At 41.6% G+C, this 20330-nt stretch overlaps 1 protein-coding gene and 1 long non-coding RNA gene across 2 annotated transcripts; one reads left to right on the forward strand and one right to left on the reverse strand.

Annotated features, from left to right (window-relative positions):
- The first annotated feature begins 7306 nt into the window (after positions 1–7306).
- LOC123072140 (potassium transporter 5-like) lies at positions 7307–17556 on the forward strand. Its single transcript, XM_044495693.1, has 10 exons — positions 7307–7483; positions 12262–12484; positions 12876–13124; positions 14470–14520; positions 14626–14886; positions 15015–15067; positions 15272–15386; positions 15478–15732; positions 16306–16694; positions 16896–17556. Exons 1-10 carry the CDS (start codon positions 7307–7309, stop codon positions 17283–17285), a joined length of 2163 nt encoding a protein of 720 aa, XP_044351628.1. The 3' UTR covers positions 17286–17556.
- LOC123072141 (uncharacterized) lies at positions 15182–18219 on the reverse strand. Its single transcript, XR_006434853.1, has 4 exons — positions 18087–18219; positions 17895–17976; positions 15844–16041; positions 15182–15750 (listed from the first exon to the last, which is right to left on the reverse strand). It is a non-coding gene; the product is annotated as an uncharacterized lncRNA (long non-coding RNA).
- Between the last annotated feature and the right edge of the window lie 2111 nt (positions 18220–20330).

Raw genomic sequence — 20330 nt, forward strand, 5'->3', positions numbered from 1 at the left:
TAGCCGTGTTTGCTTGCCCTAAGCTTCCCCTACCCCGTACTTCTCTCGCAGATTTTCTAGCCGTGTGTGCTTGCCCTAAGCTTCCCCTACCCCAATCTCCGTTCGTCAACCCTCATTCTTCTTCTCTCCCAGGTAAAAAGCATATGCGTAAGTAGCATGATCCAATCCGTATTTACGTTTTGATAGTTATTGAAGCATCAGATCTGGTACAGCGACTTCATTCTCTAAAGCAATATAAAAACCATTAGAAAATCCAAACAAGTTTTCTAAACTCTGTCATACTGATTTTCTGGAAGGAGTAGATGAGAAGATTTATGGTAAATTTGTAGTTGTTGTCTGCCTTCATACGGATATTTTAATATGGCTAACATAGTTGAAGCTAGTCATTGTCTACCTTCAACGCTGAAGCTTGTTTTTAAATTGTTATCATATTCTTGTTTTCTTAACATAATTGTTCTGAATTATTTAGGTATGATTTGTCCTACCTGTCGCCAACCAGGCGGCCCTTGCGAACCACACCCTGAAGTTCTCCAGGAGTTTGAGGTTATTCTTGATGAAAATTGCTGGAGACGCATGGTTAATAAGCATCACTAACATATTAGTTGCCTACAACACACTAGAAATCGTCACTGTTACTCATACCGCCTTGCACCTACACTAGGTTCCCCTGCTGTCACTTCTTCGCACCTGCCTTGTGTTTTCATTTTCCATTAGTTTGCCTGCCTATGCCCTAATTAATATAGTCCATTAGTTTTGCCTGCCTATGTCTTGATTACTATAGTGCATCTTCAGTTCTAATTAAAACTAGTCAACATATGCCAAAAATCTGTATCCATTAATTTATAATACCATTATGTTGTTATCTGTAATTCTTATCAAAAATTCATATCCAAATTAAGAAAACTTTTAACATTAAAAATACGCGGGTTCAAAGTTATACTTACAGGTTGTTATTTTTACTATTTTTTACAGTATGTACCTTGTAACGTCAGAGCTTTTCTCGCTGAGTACATCGACGAGAGGAAGGAAGAAGCAAGAAAATTGCGTAAAGAGCAGGTAGAGCCAGCCCTTCTTACACATGAAGGAAGGTCTTACAATGCTTTGTTTAAGCATAGGCCGAACTACACAAAGTTCTGCGGTGGTGAGTGGAACACCTTTGCGGATGATTATCAGCTTCGTGCTGGAGACCGCATAGAATTTGAACTACCACACGAGGGTCTCAATCTCGAAATACAAACATATCGCAATGACAAAAGGCTGCTTCCATTACCCCACGTTGGTACGTATTTAATATTACAAACTTATCTTCTTTGGCTGTATTTTGATATGCATGCATCGAACTGAATAATATTAACCCGTATTACATAAAACTTTATCTAACTTTCAAATCTTGTTCTTTTTCTAGCTCTGGACGACCTTTCTTCTGACGATTTCGACCATGTTCACTGCTGTGTCTACTCTAAGGATATTGAGCTTACCTACAACCAGACACGATTCTTTCTACAACGCCTTTTCGGAGATACTTTCATCCGTTGCCGTCCATTTGTACACGTCTTGACTCCCACTAACACCAAAGAATGCGTCATGGTTGGTTACATCTGTCCTTGTTAAAATACCAAACGTATTTTGCTCATATATAATATAAACAATATTGACGAAATCTTGCTTATATGTAAAATTATAAAGAACCTATTTATTCAAACATAAAACAACAAAACTTTTGTTGTTCTCTTAATATGTTGTTTCATCTGTTTACACACAAACCTGAACATGCCAGGAATTATATTACTTGCAATTTAGAATTTCATAATGTTTGCGCACTCACCGTATTCAGCCATTCTTTTATTTATTGTCCAAGTGGCAATTCAACGGTTTTAATTTCCATTTAATTTCGATTTCTTCTAGAAAATTCCGAGGAGCGTAGTCTCAACACTGAAGAGATGGGTGGACATGCCAACCAATGGCACGGTGACCCTTGAAGCTCCTGATGAACCTACCCATGTCATCACTCCTTCGTCGTACTACATCTGCAAAAACGACGGCCGGATGGTAATAGAAAAGTCTTGTTTCAAAGACTTCATATCAGCTACATCCTTTGTTGAAAAGAACGTCGTTCTAATCACTTTCAAAGAGCGCCATGACCGTTCTGTGTCCATCATCATTCAACGCATTCTGTAGATTCCGTCAGAACCTGCACCTAAAATGGAAGCACAGTGTATCTCCTAGGATGTTCAGCGCTCATTTCAAGATGATGCCTCCCAGGAGCAAAACACTGGTTTATTTAAAATAAGTTTGCTAGTTAGAATGGTACAGTAATGTAACTATTATGGACCATGTGCTTGCTTGAACTATCCGAATGATCTTTTGAAACTTATGTAGCTCTTACGGACCCTCTACTCACAGTTTCAAACATCAGAATGATGCTTTGCAACAAATGCTGTTTGAACTATCAGAATGATTCATTCGAAAAAATGTAGTTCTAATCCTTTGAAAAGTTTCAAAAATCAAACGAAACAACATTCAATTTTTGATCCAAAACCTACAGCAATGCCATGTTATCAAACTTATTCAAATGATCTACTGAAACATATCTCAATTTAAAACCAAACAGGACTCCATTTTCAAGTGCAAACTATGTTTACTTCACCAACTTTTCATGAACACACAGTTGTGCACCGAATAACATAACAACAGTGCCTCCCTGACCAAGGAAGATTGTTAATTGAAAAAAACGTTTTCACAACAAAGGCACGACCATGCATCTGCTGAGTGTTCTACCGTTCACACAACTACTTTCACAGCCAAAGATGGAATACGCATATATGGATCACGCACGCAGCACGCAACGAATAAAAAAATTCAAAGAACGAGATAAGTGAAAATCTTTAAAAAAACAGATAAAACAAACGATTGTTTCCGAAAATCTACGCCTGGAACCGCCGGGTGACTAGAAACTGCTCTTTGGCGGTTTCCTTTTTTGCACGACAAAAGATCCCTTTCACTTTTCCGACTCCATTTGCATCCTCTTCCTCCGAAGTTTCTCGCCGGCGACAGTTCACCACAGCACACCTCCAGCCATGGACGACGGGAAACTAACAACATTCACCGAGCACATCACTACCCACGGTACAACCGTGCTGGAGGTGGTGTACACCAACGACCCAAGGACCATGGAGCGGATCATCAAAAAGTACGAGGAATGGCTAAAGGAGGAGAAGAACAAGTTCGTCGGCCTCGACCTCGAGTACACATGTAAGAGCAGTTACGTACGACAAGGGATCGCCGTCGTCCAACTTTCCATGCGTGAGCATGTCCTTGTATACCACTACTGCAGGTCCGAGCGCTCCCAGGCGTTAGTTGACTTCCTGCAACGGAAAGCGGTAACTTTCACCAGCGTCGACACCAGGAACGACAAGACCATGCTTGCCCGTGCATGCATCAGAATTCCAGACGAGCACCACGTCGACATCCAGAGGCTATTCTGCATCAAGGGTGGTGGAGAAAGGGACTCCATGGCTGACCTTGCAGCGGCCATCATCGACCCCTCATACAAGAACATGAAGAAATCATTCCCAAAGGAGAAGCACCAGTTCTGGGAGTGGAAGCCGCTTTCCCCGATACACCTTGAGTACGCGGCAAAGGACGGGTATGTTAGCTACGAGTTGTACCATAGAATCCTAATCATAAAGAACGGGCAACGTCACCTCCACCAACAACCAGTGAAAGAAAGACTCCGCCCGCGTAAGAACAAAGACGAGGGATCTTCCAGCGGATGGAAGCGCCGGAAGGGAAGCAGCGGTTGGTAAATTGCGAGAAAATGGATCGTGCCGTGATTGATGTATCTGCCGTGATCAAGTGATCAGGTGCGTGGCACAACTATTATGATAATTTAGGTTGAATGAACCCATGTTGTAAATATGTTTGTTGTTGGTCAAAGATGTTGTCTGTATTGTATTACTATTTTACGTCTGAACTTTGAACACAGTGGTGTGCGTGTCTAAATGTAATTAGTAAGTTATGTCCCAGTATTGAGCAAGCATATATTGTATCCATGACTATAGAACGAGAGATATGTCGCACGACATTGTATTATAATTTTCATACTCAACCTTTACAAGATGCATCATGCATTTACAAGAATATGTGATGGTATCGTTGCAAACTTTCAGTAGAATGCTTATTCAACATTGGCATAAACAATTCATAAATATTGCAGAAGAACATTCGGTACACAAACGCAAGGGACAAGAACTTTGTTACTTTGACCACACCGTCCATTCACAGGTTCCTCTCCGTACACCAGTCCTCCACGATGCCACAAAACTACACTACCATGTCCAACTGACCCATGTACAACCGTGGCTCTCTAAGTGTCAACTCAACCCATGCCTCTGGTGCCACGCACCCATGACCTTAGAGACTTCACACCTGTGCATCCACAACCGAGCCTCTCTAACCAAATATTCGAACCGATGCCTCTACTGCCATACATCCGTGCCTCTAGACACTTGACAGCAGCAAGAGGGATCAAAATCGTGCATCCACACAACCGTGCTTGTACTGACTGCACTTCAGTGCCTCCGTTTGCTCGATCGACGTGCCTCACATGAAACCCACAGTAACTCTACGTGCTCCGCGTGAGTGATCGCCCGTGCCTCCGCACAACCATGCATGTACTGACTTCAATTACGTGCCTCCATTTCCTCAATCCACGTGCCTCACATCAAACCCACTGTAACTCTACGTGCTACACACACACGTGCCTCTCGCATGAAACACACAGTATCTCTGCGTGTTCGGCACGCGTCATCGCCCTTGTAACTTTGGTATTGCACACACGTTCCTCTCAGTATACCCGGGTTCCAAACAACTGTGCATGTACTGACTGCAATTCCATGCCTCTGTTTGCTGAAACCACGTGCCTCACATGAAACCCATGGTAACTCTACGTGCCTCCACACAACCGTGCCTGTTCTGACTTCAGTTCTGTGCCTCAGTTTACTGAATCCAGGTGCCTCTCACATAAAAGAGATGCACAACCATGCCTCAGAGTAAAGAACACACATGCCTCTACTGTATTTATAACTGTGACCACAATTAAATAACATCCGTCCAAAAAAACATCATTAAAAGAGATGCACAGCCAAGCCTCTTATACATCAAAATCCATTATGTTCAAAGGCTATAACTAACATCACTGCGGCAGAAGATTGAAGATAAAAACAAGCCTCCCAACAAGCTGTTTGAAAGTTATCAGCACCAAGCTGTTTACTTCAATAGACGATGCCTGAAGAAAATCACTGAAACCTTCCTGTTTGAACACCATTCTATTACCCAAACCAATGAAGTAGGAGCAAGGAGTGCTCACATATATATCATCATCACCAGATTCCAGAGTAACTTCAAGAGTTAAAACGCCAGTTCTAGGAAAAGTCACAAACTCCTTCAAACTCCTCACAACAATACCAGGAATAACCTGACAAAAAACATCAAGCTATCAGAAATAGAATAAAAATTCAAAACTATAAATAGAAGACGTAATAAAAATAAATAAATAAACAGAAACAAAAAAAACAATGGGAAAAAATCTGACCATATGATGACCATTAACATTCATGGAATCAATCCTGTGAACAAAAGGACAAAGGGTATGTAGTCATCATCAAATAGTTGACACCTCATGAAATACATCTGCTGATAATTAAGAAAAACACCACGGGTGTAATAACAACTCCCAACAAGCTCCTTCTCGGAGTCGCTCAAACCATGTAGAGCTACAAAATATAATTACACAGGCTCAAGGGAACAGAAAAATCAAAATGTACAATAAAACAAGATAAAAACTTCCTTAAAAATAAACCTTACCAACAGACGGTAAAGGAGACAACGCATCTCCACGACCAACACGATAAAAATCAATACCAATCCAAGTTCCATAATGTTCAAGCCTAATGGTCATTATATCACGAGGACGAACACCATAATCACTGACCAATCGTTCCCAGGAAGGACCATGGAATTTGCTCCTCACACGACCATGACTAAACAGAACACCATACAAATAACCCTCATTGCACTGAAGAGCCAGATCAATATCTTCGTCACCCCTCCTTATGGCTAAAGTCCTACACTCCTCGATGTAACGAGCAAGATGAGCTCTAACACTGCACGGAACATACTGCACAACAAATCAAAACAAGGATCATAATCAAAATCTAAACAGCATGGACAGCACCAAAAGAAATAAGTGTGTGTGCCAAAAATTGAACAACTATAAAATAATTTTCTTACAACACGCCTCCAACAACGCTGATCCAGGACCACACTGAACCCATCTACAGAAGAATCAACAGAAGAACACGGGCCACCAGGCATACGGCAAAAAGGACAAGCCATAACTGCAAGGAACACAATGATTATCAACAACTAATCCCACAAAACCCAGTTGAAACTTGACATCTGATAGTGTTGGTAGTCCCCACCCGTAACTACCCCATAAATCTCCATATCCCGGAAATATAATGGGAACAAAAAGAGAAACGTGAAAGGGAAACAGGGAAGCCACAAAGGCAACCAGTAGGGAACGACGATATTGCGAACGGGGAAGCGCGCTCGACGCTGAAGAAGGACTACCGTAAGAGCAGGCAACAAGCGCGGCGGCCGGAACAACTGCCGCCGTAACCACACGACAAGAGCAGCGGCGGCGACGGGCGGAGACGATGACAAAGAAAGAACAATGCGCGGCGAAGGTTCGCCCACAACAGAGAAAAACTGATCTCAAAACAAATCAAGAGGTATTACAAAACATTAAAAGTATAAGGACTAAAATGAAAAAAGAAAAAACCACAAAGGAAAACCGGAAACCGGAATTCGCGGGAGAACAGGAGCGTTCCACACGTGACACTTGACGCGCGGGGAGCGCTCCCCGACTAATCGTTGCGGGGAGCGCTCCTCATTCGGCTGCTACGTGCGTGCCTACGACCGGTGGCCCTGCGGTCGCCGTCGACGTCGCCGTAGTACCGCATCGTGCTCGCACATTCGCCACGGCTTCTCGGGTGATCCGAGGTGGGGACGGCCCGCGAATGCTCCTAGAAACCTTAGCTCTGACAGGTGATTGACAGTGGAGTCTCCTTGTAGAAGTAGCAGGCCACCTTGTCCTCTTCTCCCCGTGCCTCTGGAGTGTACCTTGCTCTGCTGCTCGCAGCGCGTCCCGTGCCTCTAAAAGTGAGTCATCATCGTGGTTTAGCAGCAGCACAGAAGGTCGATCGGCCAGTGTGCGAGAGATCGTCACTCTCATAACTCCAGGATGAATGGCCCGCTAAAAACGAGCAGCAATGGAGCTGCCGAAAGGGGTGCTGGAAACTCTGCCACTGGGGCGGTGAAGCCGCCGTCACCGTCGCCGTCGCCGGGGAGGCTGCAGGGGTTCGACTCCCTGCATATGGAGGCTGAAAGGATTCCCGGTGGCCAAAGCCACGCCGCCAAGGTCTGTTCTTCCCTCCCGCTTCTTTCAATGGGCAACAAGCCTCCGCTTTCCGACAAGCAAAGCTACAGAACAGCATCAGTATTTGCAGATCCTGTCTCCTTTCTCGATAAACCGCAACCAAGAACTCCTCAATAGCACTATAGCACAGTTTATCAAGGAAGCCTGCTAAAGTACCGTATAGAAACAAGTATTGAAAACCGACCTATTTTTATAAGCACCTTGCATTGTACAAGATCGTACGATGATCTCTTTCTCTTACTTTCACGTGTCGTTTAGCTACTAGTCTTGCTCTATGTTTCATCAATTTTTCTTCGGCATCTAACTTGACTTTGTACATCCACTTGGCTTTATAAATGTTTGACACATCAAAAGGCTCCCACGTTTCTTTACTTGCGGAGACATTAAGACCTTGTTGAACCTTTTTTATTTTAATTAATAAGATGGCCGTACGCATCATGCCGATGCAGAGGCTGGGGAGGTCCCCCTTTTCAAAAAAAAAAAAGGCTCCCACGTCATATGCTTCTCTGTTCCAGGGTGTCTCTTCCAGATACAATTCTTTTTTTTTTTTGAACAACTGAAAGGCGCATAGCGCGCCAAATCATTCATTATAACAACAGCTTACATGATTAATGGCATAACCCTTTTGTGATACATCTTGGATAACCTGCTTCAGGGAATGATGCCAGCGTTGATGTTCAGCAATAGTACAAGTAGTTACACAGTGTTGATTTGGATTAAATTCCTGCGAATAAGCTAGCTTTGCTGCATCATGAGCTACCGAGTTTTGGTTCCTTCTTACATGGAATACCTGGACATGGCTTGAGCTTGTGAGGGCACAGAAATCTGCTAATATACCTCTAATCATCCAGTGTCCAGGCTGCCTGGTTGGTTCCTTTGCCGCTGCTGCTTTTGCTAAAGTTAAATTATCCGTTAGAATGGCAGCCTCATGTATTCCTGTCATGTTTATGATGATGGCTGCTAACTTGATCGCCAAGGCTTCGGCATGTATCGCTGATTGAGCTTGCATTGCTGTTGCGGAAATCTTGATCTGCCATTTTGTTCGTCTTTCTTGTCCTTCTATGGATATCCCGATACCTGTTTTCCCTGTTCCGTTCACACTTGATTGTTCCTGTTTATTCCAAGCTGCATCCGTGAATATTTTCGTTGAGGTTGAAATTTCAGTCAGATTAACTGTATTCCCTTGAACATATTTGTCTTCCTTATGCTTGCAATCCTTTCCTGTTTCAGAAGTAGCTGTTTCCTGCATATTTATATTTTGTTCCAAAGACAAACTGTTTATGATTGCTTGAGCCGCATGGAATACCTGTATTGGAGATGCATCTTTTCTTTGAAAAACTTTGTCATTCCTGAACTTCCAAAGGCACCACAAAAAAATGAAAATATTACTTAAGGTTGCATTTGGATGATTTGAATTAGCTAAGTTTAAGATGGTAGTAACTAAAGAATCTAAATTCTGACACAACAAATCAGTTCTAATGTACCAGGGGTTTGCAAACCATGCAGCTCTAGCATAAACACAGTTGAAAAATATGTGCATCTCATCCTCTTCTAAGCCACATCTTGAGCAGAACTTACTAATGTGCTTAGAATACTTACCTGCTCTCTTCCCTGTAGGTAAAGCTTTTCTTACCAGTCTCCATGCAAATGTTTGGATTCTAGGAGCCATATTTCTGTCCTTCCATACCTGCTTTAAGAGTTCTTTTAAATTACTGTTTAGAGTTCTAGGTTGTGGCTCTCCTTCCTCTTGCAAGACCTGGAAACAAGTTTTATATGCACTTTTTGTAGTGAATTTCCCTGTTGGTGTGTGTTTCCAACATAAAATATCTTCACCTTCTTCCTGTATGATTGGCACCTGCTTGATGGAATTAGCTGTATCAGAATCAAATAAAAGATCTATGAGATTAACATTCCATTTTTTCTGCCCTGGAATCCAAAGATCTCTAATAAGAGCCGGATAGATAAAATCATTATCTTGAATTATGAGATGATCATAAATACTTTCCCAAGTGTTAAACCACGGAGAGCTCCAAAGAGAGATATTGCCAGCCCTGATTTGGAAAAAAGAATTTCTAATAAGAATTGGCCTAACTTTAAGAATGGAGGCCCAAAAGGCAGATTTGGGAATATTATAATTGGCTCTCCAAAGAGAGGAGTCAGGAAAGTATTTAGATTTGAAGATTTTTGATAGATGGCTGTCAGGCTTTTCAACAATTCTCCAAGCAGCTGCAAGAATGAGACACCTGTTGGTAGCTTGAATATTCTTGATTCCTAGTCCCCCTTCATTTTTTGGAGCACAAATGTCCTTCCAAGCTCTAAGACAAAGAGATTTGGCATTAGCTTCTTCCCTAACTCCTGTCCACCAGAAGTTCCTAATGATAGCAGTAAGTTTGGCCAAGAATTTTTTGGGGAAGAGAATATTTGACATATAATAAATGGGAATAGATACAATTCCAATACCGATGACATGTTGCCTTGTTCTGCTCACGTACTCCCTGGCGACCCCACACTAGCACTCTAGCAGGCGCTGGCGATGCCTCTGATCTCCATGGTGATCGGTAGTGCTGCACTAGGAAATCATATCTTTGCCTGCAACGAACAATAGACACTGTAACACGCAAGGGCAACCCTACATGGGCCGGCCCATGCATCAGTTTTCTTTTGGGGGGTTTTCGACGGATATTTGCTTGATTTTTCTCTATTCCGTTTTGTTTCATTTTCGATTTATCCGCTCACCTTGCTTATTTTTCCATGCGAACCAACCTATGGTTGGATGGTTAGAGCCTTAGAGGGATTGTGGTATCCCCAGCCCACCAGGGTTCAAGTCCTGGTGCTCGCATTTATACCTGCATTTATTTTAGGATTTCCGGCGAGGCGCATTCAGTGGGAGGAAACATTCCTGTCGATGACGAGGTGCATACGGTGACTTAATAAATTTCAAGATGATATGCTGGTTCAGTCTTTCGGAGGTGCTTATAGGGGTAGGGTGTGCGTGTGTGCGTTCATAGGGGTGAGTGTATGCACGTGAATATGAGTGCTGGCATCTGTACCGTGTTAAAAAAACTTATTTTTCCATTTTGTTCCTATATTTTTTCTCATATTTTCTCTTTTTAATACATAAAAGTACCTTTTTTACTTATGAACACTTCTAAAATTGCTAGTGTTTTTAAAAAATCCATGAACATATTTTTGAAAATTTTACAAAATAAATGTCGTGAACATTTTTTTTTACTTCATGAATATTTTTAAAGTTTCTGAACATTTCTCGATTCATGAACCTCAATTTTTTGGAAAAAAACTCTTGGGTCTTCTCAAATTTTTCATAAAGTCCAATGTATCTTATGAAAAAGCCCAAGTCACCTCCGATGCCTCTTCGTAATTATTGGGCTAGAAGGGATTTCCACATGAGGCGAAGTCCCTTTTGTTACTAAATCCATGGAAAAAAAGAAAACAAAATCACTAGTAAAGGGGAACCTCTTGCAAAATTAGTCACAAGCTGCTACGGTGATGACAAGTGACGCAACATATCTGCGCCAGTTGTTGCCTGCAGTGAGGTTTGGTGGAGTTTTTCTCAGGTCAGGCGATGGGATATGGGAGGGATGGACGCGGCTTGCCTGCTCCCGAGTCATACTCCCATCCCTGTTCCCAGGAAATCCAACGTCACATAGCCCGCGGACTTAGTTTCTCCCGAAAGGAAAAATACCAGCCCCCTTGCCCCACCGCTCCATCCAGTTCATCTAATTTCCCCAGTAAAAACCAGGCGATCTATAGATTGGTGTCACCGTTTTCCTGCTGCTGCTCTTTCTATTTCCTTCTCCCGCTCCTTGCGACCTGCTGGAAGGGGAAAATCCTATTCTCAACCTTAAGCGAGAAAAGAATCGCCAATGCTATATTTCGCTTATAACAACTGTTAAGCGTAGCACTTGCCCACGGTTCGCTTACAGTGGGCCAGGCCATTAGTGGTTTTATGAAATCTTCTTCGAAAGCAGTCGAGGGCCGGGGTCGGTTTTGGGAACCTTTCTGGTAGTTTTAGGAAGGTTTCATCGTTTTTTTTCTTTTCTCTATTTTCTACCGGCTTCTCGGTTTTCTTCTGAGTCTTTTTTCAGTTCCTTTCTTTTAAAAACGTAGGAACATTTTAAAAATTTATGAAAAACTTTTATTTTTAAAAAAATCAAATTTGTGAACATTATTTTAAATTATGAACAGTTCTTTTCAAATTCGTGAATGCCAGAACCGATACTTATCACTCCCCAAGTGAGAGAAATAGGGGTCATTTAGATGAAGTGCGTGGGGACGGGCTGGCCCATGTACACACTTTTCTGTTCTTTTCTATTTCCTCTGTTAACCACGGCAAGAATTATGGAATGGAGGGAGTATCTTATATGTGTTCATATTTATCTTTTTATTTTTCTGTTTATTTTCTTTTCACTTTCTCATGTCCTTTTTTGTTTTCTTTTTTCCATTTTTATGTTTTAATATTTTATTTTATGTTTTTTTGCTTACTTTCTTTTGAAAATACGTACATATATCCATATGTGCATGAACAAGTTATTTCAAGTCTATGAACTTCTTTTAAAATGCATGAACTTTTTTAACATGGCGACAATAGCAATGCAACTGCTATCTGTGCATCAACCACCATGGCGATGATCTGATAAGAAAAACACCTTTACAACGATAGCTGCTTTCCTTAAGATGAATACGTATAATATTTTGCAAGTTCGGATTGTCTTCAACCTTTTTTTTTTACTGCAAAGCAGGTTGGCTGGGCGACAACACTGCACTTGGCCTTCCAGAGTCTAGGTGTTGTCTATGGGGACATGGGAACTTCACCGCTCTATGTGTTTTCTAGCACCTTTATTGGTGGGATCAAAGATACAGATGACCTCCTTGGTGTCATGTCCCTGATTATTTACACTCTGGCTCTCCTTCCGTTGATGAAATATTGTTTCATTGTCTTGAGAGCTAATGATAACGGTGATGGTGAGTAAATATCTCCCATTTATCTTCTCAACACAACTTGTGTGATTACATATAAGATTTTGAAGAACTACGAAAGATTGTAACTTTGTTACAACGAATGTTCCTATTAAAAAAATATTATTCGGAAATGAATTACCATGAAGAACCATAGGAGCATTTTTTTTCTTCTTCAAAATAAAACATAAATATTCACACAATCCCACCGCATATTGTTTTTAGACAACATGTTACAGAGTACCTAAGAATCATTAGAAGTGATAGGGACGTGAGCGTTAAGCACTTAATTCCATGAAAGAAAATCCAAAATATGTGACAAGTACTTAGATACTATACACACACAAAATACTTCATGTGAGAGTAAAACATGTGTTATGAATGCACAACCTTGCAGGTGGAACATTTGCACTTTATTCCTTGATATCTCGGTATGCTAGGATTAGCTTGATACCCAATCAACAGGTTGAAGACGCAACGGTCACCCACTACAAGTTAGAGTCCCCTTTGAATAGTGTCAAGCGCGCTCATTGGATAAAGGAAAGGATGGAAAACAGCCCAAAACTGAAGATCATACTTTTCCTGGTGACTATTCTAGCAACTTCAATGGTTATTGGTGATGGTGTGCTAACTCCATGTATTTCAGGTGAGCTTACTTTCTCTCTCCAGGTCATCTTACTTGAGTACGTACTCCCTCCGTTTCTTTTTACTCCGCGTATAAAATTTGGTCAAAGTCAAACTACACAAAGTTTGATCAAAACTTATATCAAAAAGTATGAACATCTATATACTAAAACTATATAGTATGAAAATACATTTCATGGTGCATCTGACAATATTGATTTCATATTGTGAATGATGATATTTTTCAATATAAAGTTAGTCGAACTTTACAAAGTTTGACTTTGACCAAACCTTATACGCAGACTAAAAAGAAACGGAGGGAGTATAAAATAACATGCATGCAAAGGATAGTCAACACATGAACTGATACGAGAGGGTTCTCGGTCTTCACGAATTGGGGGCAACTAGCCAAACAAACTTAAGAAAAACCACCCAACAACAACCACCAAATGTGAAAGTCTTTGGGGAAAGAAAACTCAAACCAACAAATTCATAAATTGAAACCAATCCATCAACCCAATCCATCCACTTGGCCAGTCCATCAACCCAATCAAATCCAGGATAAGGGGTTAAACAAGTTGGATTTCATCTCCACACTGAGAGGTCTTGTTTTGATCATCTCCACATGGGGAGATCTTGGAATAGAGGCACAAGGCTCCAATGTCTAATCACATTTGTTTGTCCTAGACGGAGAGGAGAACGGGGTATTTATAGCCACTAGGTCACAACTACTAGTTTTGGGGTCAAAACGGTATATGTGGGCCTTAGCTCATTTTGACGCATCTAGGCACGACTGGATAGTCGGGGTTGGATGGTTGGACTGTCCAGGTATGCGGACTTGGTCCGGGGCTCTGCTCGGTTGGGGGTCCGAAACGGTCGGTTTCTCTGGGCCAACTTATTTCTCCTTTGCTCCTTGCTTGACCCATGCACCTTCACAGTCCAAGTCATTCGGCCGGCCATAAGCACACATAGAGTACACACATTATGCAATAACCAATTATCAACTCTAGGAGTGCATTCATCAAGGAAAAGGAGCACCTCGTGTTGGATAGCCTTCACATGTGTCATTGGTCCATCTGTAGCATCTTTATCCTTGGTTGTTCCAGAACTTGGCGGTTATTTAGGCATGATCATGTCCGTGGAGGCTCATCATATCATGAACTTTTGAACAAATGGTATCAACAACTACTTTATGAACTATGCGCATGCTAAATAATTATCATTTGATTAAAGAGGGAATTTACCATTCAGAATAGCATGGAAGCATCTTATTGTGTCACTGAATAAATGTCCCATTTGCACTATAATATATTTATAAGCATGTGCTTTCTGCCTAGCTAATCTTTTTGTATTTTACTATGTTGCAGTGCTTAGTGCAGTCGGTGGAATCAAGCAATCCGCAAACTCCTTAACTCAAGGTATACCATCCATTAAGGCACATCTCGCTGTTTAGCAGAGAAAGTCACATCCATGTCACTATGTTATGTTGGCATTTTATTTGACTCGTTTGATCTCATCAACAGGACAGATTGCTGGCATTGCGATCGGCACTCTGATTGCGCTCTTTCTTGTTCAACGCTTAGGCACAGACAAAGTTGGTTACACATTTGGACCAGTAATCTTGACATGGTTCATCTTAATTGCTGGCATTGGAATTTATAATGTGATCAAACATGACACTGGAATTCTAAAAGCATTCAACCCAAAGTACATCATAGACTATTTCCAAAGAAATGGGAAGGAGGGTTGGATTTCACTTGGCGGTGTTGTTTTATGCATCACAGGTATTTTTATCCCATGAGTAACTTCGCAATACACCCCAATATCATGGGAATATAGCCACATATTTATCATGAAAACAAGAATAGAAGTCTCTTCTTTACTCCAAAGTTTTGAAATGGATATTGTGTAGGAACCGAAGCAATGTTTGCTGATCTTGGTCACTTCAATGTGAGAGCAATTCAGGTAATCAGGCAACTCAACGGCGTACTTATTTTTTCATTATTTATATTTTGAATGCATGAGCATAGAGAAGGGAAAATAAATCTTTTTTGAGCTATATCAAACAGTACTGTGAAAAACTACTTTCCTTGATTAATAAAATTATCATCACCTTTTCATGCTTCTCAATTTACTCACTTTTTAATATAAAAAGATATCACACTACAGATTGGCTTTTCCGTAGTTCTACTCCCATCAGTGCTGCTGGCTTACATGGGGCAAGCTGCATATCTTCGCATCTACCCTGAAGATGTTGCAGATACATTCTACAAATCTATCCCAGGTGAGATCACAAAAGGATAAGCTAAGAAATGGAATGAGTTAGTCACTGAAAGATTAATATTTAACAATCAACTCATTTATTTTGTCATCAGTTCCATTATATTGGCCAACATTTGTGGTGGCCGTGGCTGCTGCTATAATTGCAAGCCAAGCTATGATATCTGGTGCCTTCGCAATCATTGCCCAGTCCCAAATTCTTGGATGCTTTCCACGCGTTCGTGTCACCCACACTTCAAATAAGTTTCATGGGCAGGTCTACATCCCCGAGATCAACTATGCATTAATGATCTTATGTGTAGCTGTGACAGCTATTTTCCAAACTACAGACAAGATCGGCAATGCATATGGTAAGGAACGCCTTGACCCTATATAAAGAAAGGAACAAATAATTCATTACCAAAAGATCATTTCAGCTATATGATCGAGATATATCATGCTTCTGTTATTCCCTTAAGCACCTGCTTCATGAAATTTCTCTTGGTTTTCGCTCACCCCTTTCATCAATTTTTGTTAGTAGTCTTATGTTGCACAACTTCAAATAAAAAACACAGATGCACTGAAGTTGCTCTTAACATGATGGTCGCCCTTCATTGTCTGACTAGATTTCGGCAAGCAGTATGTGACTCACTAATATGCTATTAGTGTTACTTCTTAAGCTGCAAAACCAGAAAGAGTGAAATCATCTTACGAACATTATGAATTCAGCATTAATATAGTTTCTAGGTATGATATGACAATGTCTGCATAGCATAACAATTTGATAAAAATATACCAGATTACTCCCTCCTAAATTTCAATTGCATCGTGACCTTTTAACTTATTCATATAAAATCAAAGAAGCAACAATAAAAAATTCACTCTGTTATTTTCAGTAATAAAGTATCAGTTGTATGATACTCATATATTCGTCGCATATACAGGTATTGCTGTCGTCTTTGTGATGTTCATAACAACACTTCTAGTCACACTGGTCATGGCCATGATATGGAAGACAAGCCTGATATGGATTGCACTCTTTCCAATAATATTTGGTGGAGCAGAGCTCACGTACTTATCCTCGGCGTTCTACAAATTTACAGAAGGTGGCTACTTGCCACTAGGTTTTGCAGCAATTTTGATGCTTATAATGGGCATATGGCACTATGTTCATGTTCACCGGTACAAATACGAGCTAAAGAATAAAGTGTCAAACAACTATGTGGCAGAGTTGGCAACAAGGCGAAATCTTCCTAGGCTTCCAGGAATAGGTGTTCTGTACTCAGAACTCGTGCAAGGAATCCCACCCATACTGCCCCATTTGGTAGAAAAAGTACCTTCCATCCATTCAGTTCTTGTGATTATCTCAATAAAGTACATACCAATCAGCAATATAGAAACACACGAACGGTTCCTCTTCCGGTATGTGGAGCCAAGAGATTACAGAGTATTCCGATGTGTGGTGCGCTATGGCTACAACGATAAAGTAGAAGATCCAAGAGAGTTTGAGAACTTGCTCATTGGGCACTTGAAGCAATTCATCCATCAAGAATCATTCTACAGCAAAAGCAGACATTCCCTTGCAGGAGAAGATGCTGCAATTGAAGAATCAGGAGATGCAATGGAGCCTTCTGTTGAAGTTCAAGATGCAAGGTTACCGAAAATGTTTTCAGATGGAATCGCTGCTAGTCCACTAAACAGGTGCATGAATGAGATAGAGTTTATTCAGAGAGGGATGGATGATGGTGTTGTCCATCTGCTAGGAGAAACTAACGTGGTGGCAGAGCAAAATGCCGGTTTAGTGAAGAAAATAATAGTTGACTACGCCTACAATTTCATGAGGAAGAACTTCAGGCAACCAGAGAAGATCACATGCGTCCCTCATAACAGACTGCTGCGGGTGGGAATGACATATGAGATCTAGAGATATGCTCAGCTCAGTGGATTGATCAAATTGAGAACAGAATAAGTTTTTTCTGTATCAAGTGCAGAAAGCATATGTAGAATAAGGTGGTGACTGCATAAACAGCCTCCCTGACTGAGCAACAGAGGATGGACAGATTTTATGCGTACAAGTGGTGAAACTACAGTACATGCGATGGATATTTTTTACCATATACTCCCTCCGTCCTAAAATAAGTGACTCAACTTTGTACTAACTTTATACTAAAGCTAGTACAAAGTTGAGTCACTTATTTTGGGATGGAGGGAGTAATATTTTTGTTAGGGAAATTATACCGCGTAAGTGTTTGTTAGCAGTAAGTGTGCAATCGCTGTTAAACTCCTAGTTTGGCTAACTCTTTGCCTTATTCAGGAAAACTCAAAAACTTAGTATGCGCACTTGTATACAGAGATTGTAACCGACCGGAAAAAAGGAAAAGAGAGAATAAATTATGACCTTTGTGTACATTCATCTCAAATTGTGTATACACCATGTTACAGAAGAAATCGCAGCAGAGGCATTCCATCGAACACATCAGAGGCATCTGCGCGAGAAGCGAATCCACACCATACCACGAGATCGTATGCGTACCTGTGCGTTCCACCTGGGCCGATCCACACGCCTCTACTGATCAATTGTTGCTTCAACTTGCCACCAGTTCGCTACTCCGTTCCTGCTAATAGACAATTAATTCCAAGGATGCTTGGTTCAGCGTTGGGAGTTCGAACAGAAAAAAGAACAGGGAAGCTAATCAACGACGACGGATGAGATCGACGACGAGACCGCTGGTTAGGAGCGAAGCACGAGCCAGCGCCGCCGCGGGGGAGGATCCGGCCACCGAGAGATGGCGGCGATGAACCACTAGCCGATCGCCTCGGGTGCTCCTGTGGCGCCTTTTTTTTTACGCGGAGCATCCTGTGGCGTTTTTTTTTTGTAGAAACACGTGGACTAATACCTGTCCATGGGCAGCCCGGCCCGGACGGCCCGAAAATCCCGGGCCGGGCTGAGCCTGAGCGTGCCATTGGGCCAGGCTCGGGCCTGAAAATTGAACGCGACGGGTAGATTGAGCTGGGCCTGGGCTTGCAAAAAACAAGTTTTTAGATGTGGTTGGGCCAGGCCGACCGAGCAGTGTTGGGCTTTTCCATGCTTGGGCCCGATTTAGTAGGTCCGATGATCGGGCCAGGCCGGGCTCAGGTTTGGGTTTTCATTCAGCACTGTGCTTTGTTTAGCCCGGCCCGGCCCGAGATATGCCTAGTTATACTCAGAACATAGAAACTGTTCTTTTAGGAAACATAGAAGCTGATTTGAAACTCTAGCTCGCAAACAAGGAACAATCACGTTTGGGTGGGCTTGTCTTATGTCCTGTTCGGCAATCCACCAACTCCCGAAATCCGCGGAGCGTGCAGCTTCGTAATTTTCAACTGCAGCTCCGCCCGCTCCGTGAGTGGAGTTGTGAAGCGAAGCGATTTCGAACAGGGCATTAGTTTTGATTAACTCCAGCCACGAAAGATGGCTATCTTAGGCTCCGTGATTACCTAGGCCAACCAGGTGATTTTATCTTCTTCCCTGACAATAGTACGACATAATAAAGATTGCATGTTTGCTGGTCAACTAGAGTATAGAGGCAAGAGGATGTGTGTAACCCTTCATTCGTGCTGACTCGTCAGCAACGCTGCCCGTCCGCCTCATCTCCTATGGTCCTAGGACCATGTAGGCGCGATGGATCCCGCCCCTTGTCAGCGGGAGGGCTCCATTTTTAGGTGATTTGCTCAGTTTTGTTAGAATTTATGCCATACTCAAGAAGACGAGACTGCGACGACTTTCTAAAGTTAGAATAAGGTTCTCCCCGCCTAGCTCCTATTTTGGTGGTGCTTCTAGCATCGTCAGTGGGTGTGTGAAGGTGATTCTGGTGGTGCTTCTAGCATCGTCCGTGGTGTGTGGAGGTGTTTCTCCGGCAAATCTCACGGGATTCGATCGGAGTTTGTCTTCACGGGATCCACTTGGATTCAGTCTTTGTTCGTCTACGTTCGTGTGTCTGCAGGTTGAATTCTTTCGATCTACGCTTCTCTTAGTTGGCAATGGTTGTTGTTCTGAGGCGCTGGTCTTATAGGGGCTTACCGCAACGACATTCCGATTGTCTACTACAACAAGACTTGCCTCGCTCCAGTGACACAGAGGCGATGACGGAGGCACGCCTTCGGTTAGCTCCAGTGCTTATAGTGGTCGCTAGGTGGTATATGAACATTGATGTAATTTTTACTTCTGGTGTTCTTTGTACTTGCAAAAGAAAAGAGAGGCCTTTTTCTCTTTTGTTTTTTTCTTTTCCAATACATGTCTTTTTTTAATACACGTGGTTCAATTTTTTATACATGTATTTTTTTCATATTATGATGACAATTTTTCAATAAATGTTTTTGAATATTTTTTGAATACATGCTAAACATTTTTCAAATACACCTTGAACCTTTCTTGAATGTATGAAATATTTTTATAAATTACATGATTTTTTACGTTTTATTAACATAATAATTCTTTTAACACACGTAGGATTTTTTTGAATCAACAGAACTTTTTTAAAAGTACACAAACTTTTTTTCACATTGTATAAACATTTTTAAAAACATTGCGTGATCATCTTTTGAAACGCCTGAACATTTTTAAATGCACGACTTTTTGGATGGTAATAGCATTTTTTAGTAGTGGTATGAACATTTTTACACTGCATGAATATTTTAAAATGCGGGATGAACGCTTTTGAAAGTTCAAATCATTTGTTTTGCGAAAATAACGAAACAGGATGCTGCTGTCGCTGGATAGGCCCGGCCAATAAGCAGTAAGCTGTGTATAAGCGAGCGCGACGTTCGAGGTATAGCCTCACCCCTGCATCAAAAGGGTACGCACAGAGCGTTGCGTCATGACCCAGGCCCAGTAGGAACGTCCCCTCAAAAAAAAAAAGGCCCAGTAGGAACGATCGAGTGGCAAAATTTCCCAGATTGTATGATAACGTTACTGCTTATCCATTTTTTA

Source organism: Triticum aestivum, chromosome 3B (genome assembly GCF_018294505.1).
Source record: "Triticum aestivum cultivar Chinese Spring chromosome 3B, IWGSC CS RefSeq v2.1, whole genome shotgun sequence".
NCBI lineage: Eukaryota > Viridiplantae > Streptophyta > Magnoliopsida > Poales > Poaceae > Triticum > Triticum aestivum.

Coding starts and splice junctions, on each gene's coding strand:
- LOC123072140 (XM_044495693.1), top strand. CDS start 7,307: ATGAATGGCCCGCTAAAAACGAGCAGCAATGGAGCTGCCGAAAGGGGT. Junction 14,521..14,625: donor CGCAAACTCCTTAACTCAAG/GTATACCATCCA, acceptor TCTCATCAACAG/GACAGATTGCTGGCATTGCG. Junction 15,733..16,305: donor CAAGATCGGCAATGCATATG/GTAAGGAACGCC, acceptor TCGCATATACAG/GTATTGCTGTCGTCTTTGTG.